Genomic DNA, 14,985 nt, shown 5'->3' on the forward strand with positions numbered 1-14,985 from the left:
TTTAGACAGGATGTTATTTATAACTCCAAGGTGAAATGCAGGGTAAGAACCGCATCTTCTTTTGTATCCTCGGTACCTGTTCTCAATGCTTAGGACAATGCTGCATGTCATGCATTCACCTGCAGTCACTGTTACCTGGTGGAGGCTGGTAGGAAAGAGCCATCAAGCAAGTGCAAACTCCACTGCAGCTGGAGCTCCACCTTCCAGATGGACACATTAGACCACATTTAGTCCTTAATTGTTCGTTGAAATATTAGCTGATTTCTTCTTCCCCACGTCTGTTGAAGCCACCTCTTCTTAATTGTGTTCTGCCAAAAGCACGGGAGCGCCTTCTCTCCTCAGAGGGACTCTTCCTCTTGGGAGTTCATTTCACTTGATTGCCTTGCAGAATCATCATTGTTCTCTGGTGCCTTTGAGAAGACTTACAACTTACTAAATTCTCTGGCCTTTCTGGATTGCTAAGGCAGGAGAGGCATTCTTTGCAGCTTTCCGCATCCTAAGCAGAAGCTAGGCTGGGTCCCTCACAGAGCTTCGCTGCAGAGAGCCCTTTTATTTTACATTCCAGGAACTGAGACCCAGAAAGGGACTTGTACAGTCCATGGCACAACAGGGATTAGAACCCAGTGTAGGGCTTCTCTCTGCTGACTTGCAGCTAGCTACCTCTGTTTTTGTTTGTTTTAAGTTTATATTTTAGAGCTGTAGCTCCCCTTGTATATAATTTTTTACTGCCCTCTGGGTACCACTGACTCTTCTTCCCAAGAAAAACTAAAAACAGGACACCAAGCATCATAGGTCTCTGATGTGAAATCTATGATATACAAGTGTATAGATACTTCCTTTCTGTGCATTCACAATATCAAAGGTAATTAACAAACATGGAAACTAATGAGTTCTAGAAGAACCAGTAGCTTCCTTGGTTTAGAGAATGATTATTTTCAAACTTAGCCTTACATATTTTTACTCTCAAAGGCTATTGACGTTTTTTCCTTCTGCACTAACAGTGACTCGGTTTTAAAGGTGCTGGGATAATCTAAAGTAAATTCTGGATTTTACTGAAGTTTGGGTTCATCCTAAAGATTTTTCTACATTAATCACATTTGTGTTTACTTTGATGAAATTTGTTTTCTTTTTTTTTTTTTTTTTTTTTTTTTTTGTATTTTTCTGCAGCTAGAAATGGGGACAGACAGTCAGACAGACTCCCGCATGCGCCCGACCGGGATCCACCCGGCACGCCCACCAGGGGCGAGGCTCTGCCCACCAGGGGGCGATGCTCTGCCCCTCAGGGGCGTCGCTCTGCCACGACCAGAGCCACTCTAGCGCCTGGGGAAGAGGCCAAGGAGCCATCCCCAGCGCCGGGCCTTCTTTGCTCCAATGGAGCCTTGGCTGCGGGAGGGGAAGAGAGAGACAGAGAGGAAGGGGGGGGGGTGGAGAAGCAAATGGGCTCCTCTCCCATGTGCCCTGGCCGGGAATCGAACCCGGGTCCCCTGCACGCCAGGCCGATGCTCTACCGCTGAGCCAACCGGCCAGGGCCGAAATTTGTTTTCTAAATTTAGTATTTTCTACATTCTTAATAAAAATTAAGACGAGTAGGAGGGAATTTTTTTAATCTCATAAGCACTTGTTTTGGCAAATGGAAAACTGCAACTTGAGTTGAGTGACTTACTTAAGGCCTCACAGCTAGTGATGGGCAGAGCTGAGACTGGGACTGGAATCCTGTGTCTCAGATTGAGACAAGGGAGGCACTCAGTAGGCTATCAAAGCCATTTAAAAATAAAAATACATCTTCCTATAGAACTATAGTAGTCAGATATTACTTTTTTATAGGGTGGAATAAAACACTATGTATTTTGAAGAAGAATGGAAATCAACACTATTTCTTAAGGCAAAACATTAAATTTTGCAACTAAAAAAAAATTTTTTTGCACTGATTTGAGAGGAGAGAAGGGGGAGAGAGAGAGAAGCATCAACCCACTGTTCACTTAGTTGCTCCATTTTCAGTTGTGTACTCATAATTACTCCTATGTGCCCTGATCAGGGATTGAACCTATGACCTTGGTGCACTAGGACGCTTTATCTACTGAACCACCCCACCAGGGCCAAAACATTAATCTCTGAAAAACTTCCAGCTCAGGTGTATGCCTTCTTCTTCATGTAGAAGGGTCTGGGGAAATGGGGGGAGCACTCTTGTGCATCTCACCTTCTGCCCAGTGTGAGCAGCCTGCCAAGGTAATATGACTGTTGAGGGCTGCGACTTAGTTGGATTTCAGTGAGAACATTCCTCTTTTGTGAGTTCTCTGGCTATTTTCCAAGTATGGAAAAACATGTAAAGTTAGCCAGTGACCCCTAGCAGCCACCATTATCTTGCCTTCCTGCCACCAGTAATCATGTTTTAAATAACAGACTTCCCAGGGTTCTAGTTTAGGCTTGTGGGCCACATTCAAGCCCCCTTTGGAGGAAGGAAGAAAAAGACCACCTCGTTTTACATTCCCACACAACAATAATGGTGCCACAACTGCCGCCTGCTCTCCCTGCTTCCCCTCCCTCCCCCGAATTACAGGTTACACGTTGTCTCATCTGGTCACAGGATTTAGTCTTGAGCTGTGATTTTGCATGTAATATAAAGCTAGTTCTCACTGAAAGAACCTCGATATTTTGGGGCAGATCCAGACCTGGCTAGAGCTCACATCGTCACAGAGCTTTTCAGTGCATGTGCCAGCGAATTAACAACATAATGATAACAAGGGTCTATCACCAAGTGATTGGATTTGAAGACCATTTGCATGTTAGCTTGAAAAGGCTCGCCCGTGTGTTTCCTCCCTTGCTTCCCCGCTTGGCCGTGGCCCATTAATTTTGTTGAAGGTTTTATTTTCTGCTGAAAATGCAGGAAATTTAGACAACTCTTTTGGAATCCCCCCAAAACTAATACAAACAAGATACATATGCTTCTCTTAAGGAAACTAAAAATAAATGATTTGAAACTATTTAACTGTATAAATTCCCTCTTAAAAGGGAAAAGGAAGTTTATATAATGAGGCAGCCGTGAGTGCTGCTGACAGGGTGAGATACTTCCACAACTGCCAACTTATTCTTTTGACATGAAATCACTACTTAGCACAGAACTTGTTCCGGGTTCAGTACCAACATGTATGAAAACCACCAGAAACATCTTAAAACAGGACCATTTCCTCAGGGTACTTGTATTTCTATTTGAGATTTTCTGCAATAAAATAAATTTGGGGGGACTGGTTTTTTCTTTTTTAGAGAAGGTCTGTTTGATCTGGGATTCATTCCTGGAATGGAAGCTGTGTATACTAAAAATAAAATAGCATGAAGGAAAAAGGCACAATATTCCCCCCATGTTCCGCTCTTCTACCAATGAGCCGTCAGACTTTGCTTCCAACAGTGATAATTTTGACAGTTCAGAGGAAACATGGTTAGTTTTTAAAAGCATGTCTGCTTATGAAACCTTATATTATTCCATAAATGTAAGTCAGTTTCCCTATACATTGTCTTCTAAAGAACCAGTTTTGTAAATTAGTAGAAGTGGAATTTGGGGCTTATATTTAAGACTATGAAATGTGATTTCTAAGTTCTTTGAGTTACAGTAATTGAATTAATTTACCAACTTTGGATAGGAATTTTATCTTTTTGTTCTTTCTTGTAATAATGTCTAAAATTAAAATGATTTCCTCCTTTAAAGTACTTTAATATATTTGTTTTTATATTTTAAAAAACAGGTCACATGGTGCTCACCACATGTAACACACTGTTTTAAGGACTTTTCAAATACTAACTCACTTAATCTTCATGGGAAAAAAATAATAGCAACCTTCTTTAAATGCTGTTTGAAAGGCTTACCCCCAAATAGTGATTAGATTATAAAATACCAAAACCTTTTAGGTCTATTTAAATACTGAGATTTGGATGACTTTGTAATTTTAAAGAAACTCTAATCAAATTTATGCAAATTTTTTATCCTTGTTACCAGTGGCTATTATTACCTAATAATGCTTTTTAAAAATGAAACATAAAAGATTTCATTTGTGTCTTGTCATGCATAGCAGAATCTAGTCTCGTGGTAGCAACTTGCAAATTCAGGTAACTTGTAAATGATAATTATCAGCACAGTTTGCCTTGGAAACTAGAATTAGCCAAAAGTCGGATACTTTATTTCTAGTAAATCAGAATCTCCTGGTACATAATTTACCCCTCTGGCCCATGCTTATTGCATGACCTGCCTGGTGCCTTGAAGCTACACTTGATCTCCCAACACAAATGCAAGGATGCACAGGAATACACTTACGCACTAGATCGCTAGCCGTTCCTTACAGGAGGAGTAGAGTAGTAGTGAGCAGAGAACTGCTACCACTTCAAAATGGAAATGAATTAGTTGCTGGGATTATAAATGTACATTTATGTACTTATGTATCTTATTGGCGGTAACTAAATATACAGAATTACATCTATGAGCAGAGCAATCCAAATGGTGAGCATCTTACAGAACATGAATAGGATGACAAGGATTTAAACTGGGTTGTACTGAGGGACAGTGAAGTTGCTGGTGGATTGGGGAGAAAATGATAGCTGCGCCGTGACACAGAACAGAGACCAGTGAGGAGTGCCGAGGTGATGGGATTCTGCTGAGCTGGGACAAGGGAAGAATGAACCCAGAGCCTCTGCTGAGTTTTCTATGTTCAAGGATAAGTTGGTTGACCACTTGGAATGAATGTTATAGAAGGGATTCTAACATTAAACGGGGTATTGGTGGTGTCTTTTGTAACTTATGAGTGTGTTTTATGATTTTATAATTCTTTGATCAAATGCTATGCTTTCTAACTGGATAGATAATAACTGAGTTGCTCAGTTTTAAGCTGAACAGTTGCTGAATTGAATTAAATAATTGATGTAGAAATTATTGGTACAGTTTTGGGGACAGAATAAAACCAATTAATATAGAGACCTGAATTCAAGGAAACCTCACTTTATTTCGCAAGAAATAATACCAGTGAAAGTACTTGTGGAAATAACTGTGACTGACACCCAGCAGGTTCAGACTGGTAGGGCTGCTCCATTTGTACAACCCACAGCCGGTAGTACTCGCAGTTGTTAACTATTTTGACCTACAAAATGTTTATGAGAACAGGGTAGTTGGGCTAGAGTTGGGAGGAGGTCTTTATATTGAAATATTAATAACCTAAATTATTTACAATGTTATATGTTAAGCAGATATTGACAGAAAATTATATACCCCTGCTCTTTAAACTTATTTTTAATTTCTAAATTATTATTATTTTCTCATTCTTTTCCTAATAGTTTTATACCATTAATATATATATCTATGATGTTTTCTAATGTGGCAATCTAACAAAATACGATGTTTTATAAAATGTCTTTGCTTTAACTTCTCATATATTTTCAATTATTTGGATATAGAATTGGTAAGACCCCATCGCCACTTTACATATGGAAGTCTAATGATTTAGGATGACACAGTGATGAGGGTGTGAATGAAGGAGGGGCTAAGGAAGCTCAACATTTCCTTCCAGATTGGCAAGTCTGTCATTTATTTCAGGAAATTCCTAATTATCCCCACATCAGTTCAAAAAAATTTAACTGAAATCCTTTAGTAACCGATAAACCTAATTTTAAAAATTCTTGACAAAAATAATCTTAAAAGAGTTCTTTTGCATGATCTTTCCAATGCTGTTATAATGTTTAAGCAGTTGCTCTCCTCCTGATTAATTTTGTGTCTAGGAGAAACACACTGATCCTGTGTGGGAATTTTCTTTATCAGGCTCAAGACCTAAATGTCATTGAAGAAGTGATTCGAATGATGTTAGAGATCATCAACTCCTGCCTGACAAATTCTCTTCACCACAATCCAAACTTGGTGTACGCGCTGCTCTACAAGCGAGACCTCTTTGAACAGTTTCGAACTCATCCTTCCTTTCAGGATATAATGCAAAATATCGATCTGGTAAGTGTAAATGGAGGTACTTATCATGGTTCTTTTTCAAGTATTCAAGTAGAGAAGTTTAACAAACCTTGATAAAAACTCTGATAGTTTCTTTAACTATATTTGGCCTCTATTCTGCAATAGCAATTCTTGCATTCTGTGTATGTCTTTATATACACAGACATGTGTGTGCACATACGCACATGTGTATTTTACTTAACATTCTGATCATTAGCATTTCTCTGTAATATCAGTTCTCTGAAAATCTTACATTTTAATATCTTTTTGTGGACGTCCCAAAATATATTTAACCATTATCCCAGATAAGAGAACCACGATGCTGGTTTCCAGGTGACTTTTAACACAGATCTAAGCTAAGAATCATTGTCTTACATAACGATTGCATATTTGCATTGATCTTTATAGTTGTGAGTTATTTGCATATACAAAATCTCATTTGACCCTTAAACCATCCCCGTGAGGGAAGGAAAGCAGGCAGGAGAGGAAACATGGTTAACTCAAGGTCACTTAGCTAGTAAGTCACTTAGACAGGCCTTGAATCTTGGTCTTCTCATTATAAACTCGATGCTTTCAACATTCACTTGGATAAACCTAAGTAAGATTCCAAATGAGCAGGCTTTCCAACAACTTTTTGTTGAATACTGCCACCCAGAATAGTGCTGGGCACACTGGACATTTATTTTAGAACATTTCAATTCTTTTTACATGTTTTGAAAAAATGCTACGATAGAGATATAAATACTATCTCTGCTTTGCCTCTTTCAGCACTTTACCTACCCTTTCCTCCCCTAAATGCTCCTGAAATTTTGGCTTAAGCAAGCCATTACTATTTCTTCTTTCATGAAGTTAACCTTGAAAAGTATTGGGAGAGGACACTATGAATCTACTGTTATTTTTAGCTGACAGGGAGTTAAGCGTTGATATTTTTCATTAAGACTTTCAACAATGTTGAATATCTGAGCCAGGAGTTACTAACCTTGGAGAAGGTTTTAACTTCTGCAGAAGGAGTTAGACGTGTGTTTTTTATGTGACCAAATTTCTATTAGCTATTGGTAAGTATCCCTCCCGTCTTACTCCTAAGATAAAATGATCTAGCTGAATTAGACAGCACGACAAAATAGAATTACCACACCAAATAAGAGAGGACATGAAAGAAATTGCATGGCTGAGTATAAGTAGAGAACAGAGGCAGTGAACAGTAATAGCTGTGTAGAATGGGAACTTTTTTTTTTATCTCTGCACAGTGTAAAATTTGTGATAAATTTTGTGTATTTCCAAGCCTGATTATATAGAGTATATATTATATATATTGAACTTCATACTAGTCTATTCATTTGCCGGTATGACACTCCCACAAATGGTGAACAAGGTTAAATCAGAATTCTTTATTTTCTTCAAAAAAATCAAATGCAAAATGAATCAACTTTTTCTTCTGTGGTCTATTATTTTAATAAATGACATCAATAGCTACTTAGTTGCTTAAGCCAAAAAAAAGGAGGAAGAGGAATAATGAGTGCTTGTTGAAATAGGGGTAGGAAATGGCAAACCTAAAGAGCATGCCTCGAAAAGGCCTTCCTGAGAATGTGCAGCTCAGCAAAGACTTGAAGGAGACGGAGAGTGAGCCATGCAGCTATCTAGCATCTGTGTGTTCCAGGCAAAGAGAACATTAGCGGAGGGTGGAGGTGTGTCTGTGTCTCCCTCTGAAGCAAAAGACAGGGGTGCTTACTGACCACTAGAAAAGATTTGGATCCCTTAGTATAGAGTTCTGTTCCTAGAATATAACCAACTGCATGTGCAAAGGCCACTTGGCTTTCTTCAAATCACCCCTGTGCAAATTGGGGCTTGTGGAACCAGTGTAAAAATGCTAACGCTCTGTGTGAAGCCAGTAGCCATAGCCATCTGGCCCATGCAGGTCCGCATTTAATTCAGACTGATGGTAATGAAACAACGGAACCAAGAACTGGTGGGCCATTAGCTTTAATCCTAGCTTGCACCCGGTGAGCAAGAAATACACACAGTGGGAAAACACTTCCCTTTCCATTCAGGGCTCCCAAAGCCACTGACTTATCCGAGTTTCCTAGAATCAAAGGTTTCTACCTCACCAGCCTTATTCACCTCTGTTCCCCATCTCCTTCTCTCTGCACAAACTCTGCACAAACTGGCTTCTCCTTCAGCACTCAGCCATCTTGGCTGCTTCTCCTCTCCTCCATGTGGCCTTTCTCTGCTTTCCTCCAGCATGAGCTCCTCTGCCCCATTTATAGTGTAGAAATCAAAACCTTTAAGCCAATATACAAATAAGGAAGTCTGTGATACAAAGTCACTTATCTGAGGCATAAATGGGATTCCTCATAAGAGTGCACCACCCCACATCATGCAACAGTCAAGGGTGTGGGGAGAAACTTAGTTTTGAAAAGATCTTAGTATTAAAGGACGGGAAAGGCTTAGTCTTAAAACTAAGCCTTAGGCTATAATGACTAGGCCGGCTTATAGCCTGTCCCCCACACCCAATGCAAACTATAAGCGAGCAAACATATATATCATATTTACAAACTTATTTGACTGATACTCTGGTTACTATTCCCATGACTAACAAACTCCTTTATGACTGACCCAGAAATCTCCTTCCAGGACTAAGAAACTGTGACTAACTTGTTCATTTGCAAGTAGGGTAAAATTTCAGACTCTTCACAACTCTTACCAATGTGAAATGGTATAATATTATTTGAAGGTAGACTGATAAATTAAGATATATATGATAAACTCTAGGTCAACAACACAAAAAGAAAGAGATATAAAACTAGATAAAATAAGTTCATAAATTATGCTCAATCCAGAGGCAGAAAGGAAAAGCAGAATAAATAATAGTGAACAAATAGAAAATAACAAGCAATGCGGTACATTTAAATCCAACCATGTCAGTAATTAAATGCCTCAATTAAAAGAGATTTTCAAATTGGATTAAAAAGGAATATCTAACCATGTACCGCCTATAAGCAACTCCTTCAAATATAAAGACCAAAAGTCTGACTGGTGGTAATGCAGTGGATAGTTTTGTGATGAATCACTAATTAAAATAAAGCCGGAGTGGTTATAAAGTAAACTTCAGAATAAGGAATATTCCCAGAGATAAAGAGGGACACCATGGGATGATAACCAAGAAGACATGACAATTCTAAGTGTGGATGCACTAACAACAGCACTTTACATGAAGCAAAAACTGATGGACTTGCAGGAGAAATAGATTCATAATTATAATTGAAAAGACAGCACTTTTTTCTCAATAGCTGATATAATAAACAGACAGAGAATTAGTAACAATATAGAAAACCCAAACAATATGACCAACCAACTTGATTTAACTGACATTTATAGAACCTTCCACCCAACACCATCACTGCATGTGGAACATTCACTGAGAAATCCATATTTGAGGCCATAACACAAACCTCAACAAATTTTAAAAACTTGAAATCATATTCTTTGACCACAGTGAAATTAAGCCAGAAATCAATTAGAAAGCTATCTGGAAAATACCCCAAATGTTTAGAAATTAAACAGTACACTTCTGGATGAAAGAGAGATCGCAAGGGGAATAGAATGTTGTTGGGTTTTTTTGTTTGTTTTTTTGTTTTTACAGAGACAGAGTCAGAGAGAGGGATAGATAGGGACAGACAGACAGGAACAGTGAGAGATGAGAAGCATCAGTCATTAGTTTTTCACTGCGACACCTTAGTTGTTCATTGATTGCTTTCTCATATGTGCCTTGACCACAGGCCTTTAGCAGACTGAGTAACCCCTTGCCTGAGCCAGCAACCTTGGGTCCAAGCTGGTGAGCTTTGCTTAAACCAGATGAGCCCGCACTCAAGCTGGCGACCTCAGGGGTCTTGAACCTGGGTCTTCTGCATCCCAATCTGACGCTCTATCCACTGCGCCACTGCCTGGTCAGGCGAATAGAACGTATTTTAAAGTTAGCAAAAATGAAAATATATTACATCAAAATTCGTGGGATACAGCTAAAACTTTGAGGGACATTTACAGCATTAGATGTTTCTGTTAGAAGAGAAGAAACATCTTAAATCCATGATAAGATTCCACATTAAGAAACTGGAAGTGCTTGTGCATCAGAACTATCAGTGGGACTCCACGGCCATTACCTCTCAGGTCAGCCTGGAGCTCTGTGCCACCTGCATTTACCTGTCCATGCATTACTGCTTGGACTCTGATGATGCTGGGCTTACTGCTTGGACTGTCTGCCAAATATTTTCTTCGCCAGTCTTGTGAGGAGAAGGAACAAGCTGAGAACACAAAGCTGCAAAGCCAATCAATTTTCCTTCAGGGTATCAAGAAACCAGACTGTCGCAGCTGGGAGACTGGGCTGAACACAACGGAGTGTGCAGTACACTTGACAAATCAGTCACTACTAGAACTGCACAAACTGGCCACTGATAAAAATGACCCCCATTTGTATGACTTCATTGAGATTCATTACCTGAATGAGCAGGTAAAATCCATCAAATCATTGGGTGAGGTGACCACATAACCAACCTGAGCAAGATGAGCCCATCCCCTCCCCAATGGAGCATGGCAGAGTATCTCTTTAACAAGCACATCCGGGGACACGGACAGTAAGAGTTAAGAAATAGACTGGCTTCCTATAGTCTTAGAGGTGGCTTCCCTGGTTATTAACGTACCACTGTGTACAAAATTCTAACCTGGTGGTAGGAAATACAAGTTTGTGTCTTTGAATGAAGATATTATTTGCTAGTTTCACATTCTTTGCTAGTGTTACATTCTGACTCCAAAGGAAATTTTTGGCTCAATAGCTTACACCTTTCACCTCAGATAGCTTCTCTTTATTAAGGGAACTAAGACTTTTGTTACATAAGAATTGCTGGAGAAAACATGATGAAGAAGAAACATCTGATCAAGCTTTTCTCTCTCTGATCCTGTTGATTCATCTGTAGGACAGATTTTATCAGCCTCATAGGATTGTTGTGAGAATTAAATAGTGTATGTAGCTCACATGGTCCATAAAACACGCAGATGTTTGCTCCCTTCCTTACTGATATATACTTACACTTCTCTTCTGAAAGTGGTAGTTTTATCATTTTCTAAAGTAGGAGTTTGGATGCAAAAACATTAGAAATTATACAAATGAAAGATAGTTCTAAAACATGCAAATGAGAGACAGTTTGAAAAAAGGAATCTACTTAGAAACTGAGTCTCATGCCTACTCTGCAGTTGTCCTTGTGGCTTAGAGGCAACTCCTGTAAGGTCACAGAGTAAACAAAACTAGACTCATTACATTACTGAGTTCTTTGATGATGTGACATGTAAGTCTCTCCCTTATGTTGGTTTGCAGTGTCTACAGTATTGGAATACTATGTGTTCCATTTAGCTTTGATTATATATATTTTGTTAATCAGCAGTCTCCAAAGAGAAGGATACACCGGCCCCCGAGAGTATACATACCCCAAAGGTTGCACAGCTGTCCAGAGGAACATGGGAAGAAAATAATAGAGCATTTATTTATTCATTAAAACTAAACAAATGTAGCTTTACTACTTCTTGGTATTGTGCAGACAACCAGCAGGGTCTCTGTGTCACCTACAGTAATTATTCCAAGTATCCTGAGGGAAGAGATAGGAGCTCTCAACTGGAGGGGTTGGCACGGGTACCCTCACCTTTCATTCCCTTACGGTTATTGTTGTTTATGTATTCATAATGTGTAGGTTATAATATCTAGATTTAACTAAATAAACCCTCACATAGTGGGCATGATTGGCATCATTCCTGCAAAGGAACCACAATTGAAGGCAATATAAGAAATAAGTACTCAAATATACAATACATGTAACAATATGTGACAAAAAGAAAATAGCAGAGCTGGCCTCTCTCTCCTCCTAGAACAAGTGCTATACATTGCAAAGTAAAAACAGTGACGAAGCGATCTAATTGCACATGAAATGGATCTATAAAAATTATCAAGAAGCCTGTTTGCATAATGGATTTATATAAACACAGTGCATCTTACTATGAGCAATACTGTTTGCTGATGATAATGTGAAGACTTTATGATCAGCAAGATGTGATAGCTAATTATCCAGATTTTTTAATGGTAGTATTTTAATTGAATACAAAAGTGTTTTGTGTCTACAGTTAACATAATTTTTAAAATCTATTTACTTTATCTAACTTCAAGATGTTTGTACATTTTATAACGTAAACCATTAATGCTGCAGGATATTGCATGATTTATAAATAAGTAGGACACAGATTGAAAGTACGCCCCCACTTTACTTGTAGGCATGTACAATCGAAGACAATTTAGAAAGCTCTGCTCTAGATTCTGACTGATGGTCCATATCCCCTAGAGAGACTGATGGAGAAGGCCTGTGGCCAGGCACAGGGGTTAGCTTTTTCACAAAGCTTCCCGGCTACTTTTCAAGGTCAACCACCTTTGAGAGCTATTCCTTATCTCATCATCTACTGCTGTAAGCCAAAATTCATCCAATAGTGAAAATGAATGCATTTCATAAATACTAGAAAGCAGGGGGAAAAAGATCTATAAGCCTCAAGCATCTATAAGATCTCTACCTTTTCATTGATATACTTTATTTCTTAGAATGTGTTCTTAACAAATAAGTTCCTAGTCTTTAAACATTTTTTGGTTATAGAAGAGAATTTTATACAAAGATATTAGGCTGAACCATATGAAATTGCCAATTATTAACCATTTTTTTTCCCTACAAAAATGGCATTTCATATGGTTACCAAAATTATTTTCTCAGAAAAACATTGTTTAAAACATAAATATAGGCCCTGGCCGGTTGGCTCAGTGGTAGAGCGTCGGGCCTGGCGTGCGGGAGTCCCAGGTTCGATTCCCAGCCAGGGCACATAGGAGAAGCGCCCATCTGCTTCTCCACCCCTCCCCCTCTCCTTCCTCTCTGTCTCTCTCTTCCCCTCCCGCAGCCAAGGCTCCATTGAAGCAAAGTTTGCCCGGGCGCTGAGGATGGCTCTGTGGCCTCTGTCTCAGGCACTAGAATGGCTCTGATTGTGGCAGAGCAACGCCCCAGATGGGCAGAGCGTCGCCCCTGGTGGGCGTGCCGGGTGGATCCCAGTTGGGCACATGTGGGAGTCTGTCTGACTGCCTTCCCCATTTCCAACTTCAGAAAAATACAAAAAAAAACACCAAAACATAAATATAGCCTGACCAGGCGGTGGCGCAGTGGATAGAGTGCTGGACTGGGATGTGGAGGACCCAGGTTTGCGACCCCAGGTCACCAGCTTCAGCGTGGGCTCCTCTGGTTTGAGCAAGGCTCACCAGCTTGAGCACAAGGTCGCTGGCTCGACCAAGGGATCACTCAGTCTGCTGTAGCCCCCCAGTCAAGGCACATATGAGAAAGTAATCAATGAACAACTAAGGAGCCACAACGAAGAATTGATGTTTCTCATCTCTCTCCCTTCCTGTCTGTCTGTCCCTATTTGTCCCTCTCTGACTCTCTCTGTCTGTCGCAAAAATAAATAAATAAATAAATAAATAAACAAGAGGAAGATGTTTAGTTAGCATCTTTGTTGTTTATTTATTTGATGGGGGTAGGGGGAAAGAGAAAGAAACATGGATTTGTTCCACTCATTCACGCTTCACTGGTTGATTCTTGTGCCCAGATGAGGGATCAAACCCTCAACCAACTGAGCTACCCAGCCAGGGCGTGTTGTTGTGTATTTTAAAATAAGGTTTTAATATAACTATTGCAATATGTTTTCTATTTATGTTGTGTCTGTCTTCAAAGACTTAAATCACTGTGTTATAAGATCAATTTGAGTGCATGCTGTGTCTAAACTCTGAACAAAATTTTATCCCAGAATTCCCAAAAGGGCTTACAATCTGACTTGGGAAAAACAAGACCCATAAGCATGTGCTGAAAAACCAACCTGCTGTGGACAAAAGAAGCACCTTGCCAAGGAGCTGGGGCCGGCAGACTGCCTGAAACAAAGCAGTTACTTATCTGGACTCAACGCCACCCAGCCAGCCATGGGCCGCTTTGTTCTCGCTCTTTACCAATGTCTCTCAAGCACTGGCTTGTTAGGGTCCTGGCTCCGCCTGGATCTCTTTACATTTCAGAACGAATGCATTTTCGTGGCATGTGTGTCATATGCACATTTTCCACTAGAATGCTTAGGGAAAATAGTGTACTCTTGAACAATTAACATTTAGGAGAGCTATCTTAAATGAAAATTTATAAAAATGTATGCAAATAATTGTTAGCAACTTAATATAGAATAGAAAACATGTAAATGGCCTGACCTGTAGTGGTGCAATGGATAGATAGATCATCGACCTGGAGTGCTGAGAGCCGGCAAGCCCTGTCAAACACATACGACAAGCAACCAATGAACAACTAAAGTGAAGCAACTATGAGTTGATATGTCTCACTGCCTCCACCCTCTCCACTCTCTGTAAAATCAATAAATAAAATCTTAAAAAGAAAAAAAAGAATAGAAAAGAAAACATGGAAATGGAAATATTCAACTTTTTTTCAACAAATAAGTTTTAAAATTTTTTGCATGTCTCACTGTAAACACCCAAGTGTAATGTCCTTGAATAACAAGGGATCTACAAACGTATTGCTTTATTAACCCTGATGTTAAAATGATTTGCTGCGATATGATGACATTCTTTGTGTTTTGGGACCGTGGTGTGTCCGGGAGCTCCTATGTTAGCATGTCCCTGCATAGTTTCAGCTGTGCTGTGATAAGCAGAAGTAATTAGAGCTTGCTGTTGATTATCCCTGATAATCAGGGATACGAGTGTTTTTGGAAAAATTAAATTTATAAATACTTCCCAGAACATCATTTTAGCCCCTAGCTTCAAATTTCTTTCTTATTAAGCTTTTTTTTTTTTTTTTTGATAGTTACTCTGAAGCCCTGGTATTAACAGGTCTGAAGCTTTAGCTTTTACCCACCTCCTGATGGGTGCCACTCTCTAAATGAAGCGTAAGTGCAAG

At 39.4% G+C, this 14,985-nt stretch overlaps 1 protein-coding gene across 3 annotated transcripts in view; it reads left to right on the forward strand.

The window, feature by feature from the left end:
- DYM (dymeclin) overlaps positions 1-14,985 on the forward strand; it is a 303,872-nt gene that overhangs the window by 231,473 nt on the left and 57,414 nt on the right. For all 3 annotated transcript variants that reach the window (XM_066352275.1, XM_066352273.1, XM_066352276.1), the window contains one exon: positions 5,795-5,977. In XM_066352275.1, the coding sequence (XP_066208372.1) occupies positions 5,795-5,977 (183 nt within the window). The remainder of the gene's footprint in view (positions 1-5,794; positions 5,978-14,985) is intronic.

This window comes from Saccopteryx leptura, chromosome 11, assembly GCF_036850995.1.
Source record: "Saccopteryx leptura isolate mSacLep1 chromosome 11, mSacLep1_pri_phased_curated, whole genome shotgun sequence".
Lineage (NCBI taxonomy): Eukaryota > Metazoa > Chordata > Mammalia > Chiroptera > Emballonuridae > Saccopteryx > Saccopteryx leptura.